We start from the raw sequence: 7,500 nt of genomic DNA, 5'->3' as shown, positions 1-7,500 counted from the left end.
CTGTCGATGCGCGCAAACGAACTGAAATAGATTTGTGTTCCCCACAAATTTCATCTCTCCCCTAAATATGGTCATTCAATAAAAAATTAACTACTTTTTTCTGCTTAACCGTGGAACGTAAGTTCACAGTACAATCTGATCGAACATTTTTCTGAATACGAAACACCTTTTGTGTTATGTTTTTAGCCTTTGTTGACGGATATCTACACCGTTAGGAGACGTCCATCCGAGAATTCCTGATCATACACACTGTTCATGAAGACAAGCGGGTGGAGGAGAGACTCGCGTGTTGGTGGCCAATCTCTCGGAAAATTGTAAACCACTATTACTAATGCGATATGTCCGGTACATAAATACAACACTATTACCATCATTCACGGATGCTCGGCTTTGCTCGATGTGTCCCACGCAAAATGACGGGGTGCTTGTTGTATCTCTCGGGGGTACAAATTACACATATTTATCGAAATGCTCTCGTTCATACAAGAAAGAATGTAACCACAACGTTTTTATAATTGTAAAACCAATTTGCATTTACAAAATGTTTCAGTTGTCTTTTTAAATGTCATCTTTTATATTACTGCGGTCCAATGCTCGATCTAAAAACATTTGTGTTCAACACATTTAGAACTCAACTTGCCACTATTTTTAAAGCCTCTTGCAGAGACATTATCGTAAGTTGTAATTTAAGCATTAGAAGTGGAGTCGAAATCTACCTCTGAACATCATCCTTTTAAAGCAAAGTAAATAAATATGCATGTGGGAAGAAACATATTATCTTCAAAGGTCAAGTATGGAGGTATCTTCCTTTGTTTTCAATGCCGCATCGCGGACAACCACCTATTAACGACCTTATCAAATTAACACCAGTTTGAAGGATGATCAGGCATTGGAGAAGGAGGATGTTTGCAATTAGGCGGGGCATGAAACAATGATAATATTTAGGTAAAAGCCGTGAGACTCAGCATGGGCAATTAGAGTTTTTAAATTCACGTCATTTATCAACTTCTTTCAGCTGAGTAAACAAACTGATTGATATATCTTCGGCTACGAATCCCCTGTCGTGTTTCTGTCTATATATTGACAGCAGTTTTACCGCCGCTCAGGGTAAATGAAGACTGCTTCAATCATTAAAAAAATTGTCATTTGACAAAAAACAGACTCCGGAACAATAAAAAACCGGTTTGGCTTATGACACAGTATAAATTTGCGGGCAATCCCTCCTTTGTCAGTCAAGCCTCACCGCTACATCTTTGCCGAAAAACACAATGAAGGGAACCTTATTGGCTCTGTTAATCATTGCTGCCGTCTTTGTTGCTACTGTTGAGAGCGGTAGACGAAAGTTTGGGAAAAGTAAACTTGGAAAAGGTAAAGCTGACTCGCATTAGATCACCTACGGTTAAAAGTAAAATAGTCTTCAACCCGAAAAGCGAGTTGAGGAAACCAATCTACCAATCACATGTGAAAATAGAGCTAAGAAAAACAACGCAAGGAAAAAATAGCCGCTTTCTCTCGATCGTCTGTGGAAACATTTTGGCGCGAAATTCACCTCGCGAAACCATAAGGCCTAATATCGTACTAGAATGCGGGTTTTCTCAAATACTTCGTTACACACGAGTGAAAAGGTTTTTTTTTTTTACCTGGGGGATACAAAGACACAACCATTGCTCTGGCCGGGTGCAATTGCAATGTCATTGCATGGTGAGATCTGTAACTTCAGCCTTCATTTCTAGCATCATCTTAGCACAACTTTCAAAGACAACGGAAATGACGAGGTTTTCAGAGACGCGGAGGTATTTTCAAGGCAACTGGTTTTAAACTTGTCGGCGGGTTTAGCTTTCGCTTAGCAAAAGGAAATGCTTCTCGATTCCGCTATGTTGACTTGATCAACATCTCCAAATGATTTCGAAAAAATAAATTTATGAAAACCGGCATGTATTAAAAGTAGATAATAAGAACCGACCCATACTAATATGTCATCTGTTAGTCATATGAATGCTCGAAATAATAATTTCCTGGGGGCTGTTTTTCTTTGCTTTGACGTACTGTTGTGCATGCTATTTTTTTTGTTAACCATTTAGGACCAAAAAGTGATGACGCTAGTTAAGGATAGTTGAGGGTTTGAAGAAGGAATATCGAGCCGTAAAAATTACAATGTTTAAACCCCTACATAGTCAACGCTCAAAGTTTAGTGATCTTGTGTCTTTCACCATTTGGGATAGTTGAAGTTCGCCGGGTAGACAAAGGTAAGAGGGCGTTGATTGCTTGAACAACACCGGCAAAAAATTAATTCCTAACAATTAATTAACATAATTTCTTTCTTTCCTCAAATGGCTCCGAATCTTATGTTATTTCCTTTTGCGTTTGGATAGCTTTTAAAATTCTGAATTTCTCGTTGTAACTAGATCCTTAATATTCACTGAAAATATTTTCCCCGAAACTGGATCTCCCATACGATGAGCATTGATGAGCTCTTTTATCAACACTCAACGATTTCCGGCTGCAAATCAAACACACTCAGCAATGAATATTACATGTTTCCTGGGATCATCAGCAAATTCCTTTGAATCCCCATTATTAATTGTCTAGAAGCCGTAGAAATTCAACTATTGTCCATGAATAGTGATCCCAGAAGCTTTTTCACTGTCAATTGAAGCGTACGTGCTTGGTGAATATGTTTGGGGCTCCTTGGGTTTAAGTCTGTTAGAGCTGATCTGGCTAATCTCTCTGCGCTTGCTTTGCCTGCCAGCACCAAGTGGAATTCTAAAAGATCTCCTGAAAAGACCCTTTAATGAGCGATCAAATAATTGACCAAAGAATTTTGTTTATTTTAGGACGATTATGCTTAAAAGGCTGTCTTAACTGCTCGAATGAGACTGCCTGCATCAAATGTAAAAAAACGTTTAATCTGAATCAAGAAACGAAACGATGCGAAAAGAAAGGTAAGACAAAAGTTTACATTTTCTTCTCTGCAAAAACATAATACGAGTGCCGAGAGTAAAGAGCTGTCATCGTTTCTTAGGCGGATCAAGTCTCGAACCTCTTGTATACTGGGTAAGTCCGGCATCGGAGGAATAAGGAACAAAAATGCGTGACAAAGTCATGTTTCCTAGAGGAGTACATTGACAGAAGCAATGGAAATCTCCGGGATATCGTCTTCCTTTTTTGGGCAGAGGGTATAATAATAATAATAATAATAATAATAATAATAATAATAATAATAATAAAAAATAATAATATGACGAGAATTAATAAATGAAAGCCAGATATTTGTACTACAGAGAGAATCAACTTAGAGTTATCATTTCGTTACTTTAGCAGTAACGAAGCGGGAAAGCCTCTTCATTTGATTCGCTCCTATCTGGCTTTCATATATAACTCTCGTCATCTCTATATCCTGTGCGGATTTAATTCTCAGCCATCAGTTGAAAAATACTTGTCTCCGACAAAACGTAAATTCTGGTCGATTTTGAGCTAGTGGTTACCCCATCCACACCACCGAATTGGAAAGATTCATTTTACAAACATTTCGTCTGTTGATAAAATGTAGCAACTACTGGACTAAGAAGTTTTTGTTTCGACAACCAGTAAGACAGCTATAGGTAAGGATTTTTTTTTTTATTCGTAGCATCTGGGTTCAATAGACCTTTTCGGCTTGTACATTTTGTTTTCCCAATACAGATCATGTGATAATACTCAGGAGGTTTGGTCTTTTGTTTTGTTCATTAAAATGAGGGCATGCAAGCATGAATATGCCTGCATGCACTCGTTTTAATGAACAAAACAAAGGACCAAGCCTCCTGAGTATTATCACATGATCTGTATTGGGAAAACAAAGTGTACAAGCCGAAAAGGTCTATTCTATGAAAATCTCTTGAATACCATCCAGATATCTCTGTAATGTGAAATGTGCACCTAGCCTATAGAAATATGTTTGTCGTTGAAAAGAAGTTTTGATTACGTTGAAACTTCGCCGGATTTCCTGCGATTTTTTAAAAGGCATCGAATGTCGCCAAATATATATTGGAACACGTACGAATAAGGAAACGATCATGCAGTGAGCATGAGACAAGTGTATGTTCACTTAACACAACGGAAACTTTACTTTCATGTTTTCTGATCAGTTTAACCAAAAAAAAGTGTAAGGTGTGTTGAAAACAATTACAAAGGCCCGTTTGAAACGTCGAACTTTACACGTGCCAAATCTAATGCAAATGAGAAAAATCTATTGTTTTCGCTCATTTGCCTTAGATTTGGCACATGTAAAGTTCGTTTGAAACGGACCTTTGCCATCATGGATATGGGCCAACGCGAACTTATGAAACCTACGTTCTAGGGACGAATCACAACGGCATATCACCGTTGCTCTTCCGATTGGAATTGCAGGGCCAGGCGAGGGTTGGCTTTGTAACAGCTTCACCTTAGTCAGAGAAGAAATTGAGACCCGGAAATCTTTCTACATTTGACGTCATCCCATATTTCCCTTTGCATAAACTTGAACGAATCTCTAGATGATTTCAAAACGTCACAGAAATCATTGGTTTTTCTTCAATGAAAATCTCTGGACGACGCAAAAATTAATGTCATTTAGGGATTAGATGCACTTAAGAGCATTAAAGGGGCTGTGCATCCTGTAGGATTTTCCTAGGTTTTGTTTCTTCAAAAAAGGAGGAAACTATGAACCATTTTTTTGGCAACCTATCATAATTTTATACCAAAATATCACACGAAGCACGCCCCTCATAGTTGAATGGGTGCCTGGGGCAGAAGAGAAGACTGGTTAAAAGCTGGGATGTGACGTCACGCAGGTATCAGAGAGTTTCCTCGAAGAAAGTATTGTTCACGGTATCCTGAAAAGCGAGAGTGAAGAAGTCTGAAAGCGGTTAGAGAGTAATGGTCCGGAATTAAATTAATAGTAACTTCCAAATCTTGGATTGTTGAGAAATTCAATCTTTGCCTCTGATGACGTTAGCACAAAGCTTTGACCCCCCAAGCAATTTGTCAACTTATGTAACAGGTGGCCCACACAATGTGTGTGTGTAACCGACTATTATTTTATGGTAAATGTACTGGATTTACCGTTTGCTTCACCTATAACGATATATCGCTAAGTATGTATATCAATCAATGGTAAGTAAACGTTGAATTACCTTACCTGTGGTATATAGTCGTCCTTTTGCCTCAAAAGCGGTTTTTTGAGCGATTTTGAAGGATTTTGAGTTCGTCGTTTACTGTTCCTAATAATAGAAGGGCAAGCTTCAATAACCGACACAAATAAGTTTGCCAAAGTTAGCTGTCAATCCCCGAAAGCTCGTCATAGACCGCTGAAGTACTATCATCCGCTGCTTCAAAAAGAAAAGGAGTTCAGGCGGTAAAGAGGATTCTACCTAAAACTTGTTGATACACTTTGTCCTAAAGGTTCTAGATTGGCGCATTTATATGGCTTCCCTAAAAGTCACAAACCGACGTTAAGCATGAGACCTATTCTTTCCGTCACTGGCACGTACAATTTCTCTCTGGCCAAATGGTTGGATGACAATTTAGAACCGCTATCCGTCAACATTTACTATAAAATAACAATCGGTTACACACACACACACACACACACATTGTGTGGGCTTCCTGTGCTTCTATGGGATTGGTACGCTAGGACCAATGACTGTGTAATATTTAAAAAATAACAAAGGATGGCTAACCTGTATGTAGAAATTAAAATAAAAAACCTGTTTGGCTACATATGCACTTGAAATTCCTTTCCAGTACTAAGTATCAAACCATTTATGTTTAGATGCCATTTCAACGTGCCCGCCAAAAACGAAAAAATGTGTCGCTTGCAGTGATGATGGAACATGCACCAGATGCATGAGAGGCTTTGCTTTGCTGGTTTCAACTAAACGAAGGCGTGGCCCATGCATTCCGTGCAAAACGGTTGCTAAAAAAGCCAGCAAATTTCGCGGCGCTGACAAATCACAGTGTAAAAGGAGGAAGGTCAAAAAAGGAGGCAAGAGAAAAACAAATAAAAAAGGTAAAGAGTGTTTTTTTTTTTAATTTTTGATTTGCTGACTTTAAATGGCCACCCACTGTATATTTTTTCACACACGAGACGTTCACTTCCAATCTTGAAACAGGAGAAGTCAATTGGCAAACTTCAAAATCAAAATTTTCTCTTTACAGATCATGTGTATGTGTGAGTTTGTGCCATCTTGCCAACCCGAAGCCTGTGATCAAACTGCAAACCTTCCCACCTCCCTCCCTAGTAATTGCGGACTTGGTCGAAGGCTGGAATTGACTGAAGAATTAAGTTCTCCCAGCCTTTCGACCGAGCACTCCATTACTCGGAAGAGTAACCGCAACCTATATGTCTGTTTTATTTGAGCTTCCATTGGCTGCTAGGCTCCACTGGCCCTCATGGTCATTCCAGGCAGCTTGGACTTCTTCTTAAGACTAAGTAAAATAAAAATTTGTCGTAAATAAGACGAAAAAAGTGCAAATAAAGAGGTTGTTGTTGTTATTGTTGAGACGACGGAACGATGTAGACGGTTTTTCCCAAATTTTTGTAAGATGTAGGTAAATTCGGAGTGGAACTTTTCCGTTTATTTTCATACTTCTTTAAATTAGGTTTATGGTTAACCTAATTGATAGAGCACGTACAAGCTTGATGATGATTACATCATAAATACTTTTGTCCTTTGGCCATTTCAATTTCAATAGGAAAAGAAAACAAACAGCGGTTACAAACATTTTCATTTTATACTTGACGTATGCTGCAACATACGAAACGTCAAGTATAAAATGAAAATGTTTGTAACCGCTGTTTGATGATGGTTATTATTAGTTGTAATATCAAGCTTTTCGGGTTAATTTGGCCACAAGGAAATAATACCACAATCTTATAATGTCGGCGAAAAATTAGAAGAGTGAATATTTTTCTTTTAAATTTGCAGACCGAAAAGAAGGGAAGAGAAAATCAAGGCCCACTTCTTCTCCATCAGTTCAGCCTTAGGACCTTCATTCCAAGAGGTTTCGTTTTCAAGCGTCAGTCCTCGCCATTTAGATCGATCAGGGATTAATGTAATTGAACTTTATCAGCTTATTTTTTGTAAATAATTTAAACTACTGCCAATGCAGCTAACTTGGAGCAAGAAAAGTAGTTGACATTTCGGTTTATCGTAGTTGACACGGAACTCGGAATTACCGCCGAAATGAACGTGGGATGACTCAGTGTTTTCAATCGAGGGGAGTGGGGAGGGGAAAAGTTAGGAAAGAAGAGGGCCGGAGTTTGAAAGCAAACACTACTGACCCCGTTCCTTACGGGAGAACTTAACTCGTCCACTAGGCTCGATTTCCAGCCGCTGTTCGGGAAACGAGGCCGCGCGCCTCGTAGACCGGACACGAGGGAGCGGCGGAAATCGAGCCTACTCGTCTACCTCCCAGAGTATTTTGAAATCTTTTGGACTTTGGAAGTTTGGGACAACTTTCAGCAGCCTCTTTTGGAAAATT

General features: G+C 38.9%; 2 protein-coding genes and 1 long non-coding RNA gene across 3 annotated transcripts in view; 2 read left to right on the top strand and 1 right to left on the bottom strand.

The window, feature by feature from the left end:
• LOC138008109 (uncharacterized) overlaps nt 1–346 on the bottom strand; it is a 7,337-nt gene extending 6,991 nt beyond the window's left edge. The window contains exon 1 of the long non-coding RNA XR_011124166.1: nt 1–346. This exon is cut by the window's left edge and continues 502 nt beyond it. This is a non-coding gene — a long non-coding RNA (uncharacterized lncRNA).
• LOC138008121 (inactive tyrosine-protein kinase PEAK1-like) overlaps nt 1–7,500 on the top strand; it is a 301,176-nt gene that overhangs the window by 266,718 nt on the left and 26,958 nt on the right. The window lies entirely within an intron of this gene.
• LOC138008108 (R-spondin-2-like) overlaps nt 1,211–7,500 on the top strand; it is a 7,284-nt gene continuing 994 nt past the window's right edge. Inside the window, exons 1-4 of the mRNA XM_068855315.1 lie at nt 1,211–1,368; nt 2,835–2,942; nt 5,789–6,025; nt 6,945–7,500. The exon at nt 6,945–7,500 is cut by the window's right edge and continues 994 nt beyond it. Of these exons, the coding sequence (XP_068711416.1) occupies nt 1,269–1,368; nt 2,835–2,942; nt 5,789–6,025; nt 6,945–7,003 (504 nt within the window). The 5' untranslated portion in view covers nt 1,211–1,268 and the 3' untranslated portion in view covers nt 7,004–7,500. The remainder of the gene's footprint in view (nt 1,369–2,834; nt 2,943–5,788; nt 6,026–6,944) is intronic.

This window comes from Montipora foliosa, chromosome 6, assembly GCF_036669935.1.
Source record: "Montipora foliosa isolate CH-2021 chromosome 6, ASM3666993v2, whole genome shotgun sequence".
NCBI classification, from domain to species: Eukaryota; Metazoa; Cnidaria; class Anthozoa; order Scleractinia; family Acroporidae; genus Montipora; species Montipora foliosa.
The sequence above is the reverse complement of the archived record's forward strand: the minus strand, read 5'-3'. Positions and strand labels throughout refer to the sequence as shown.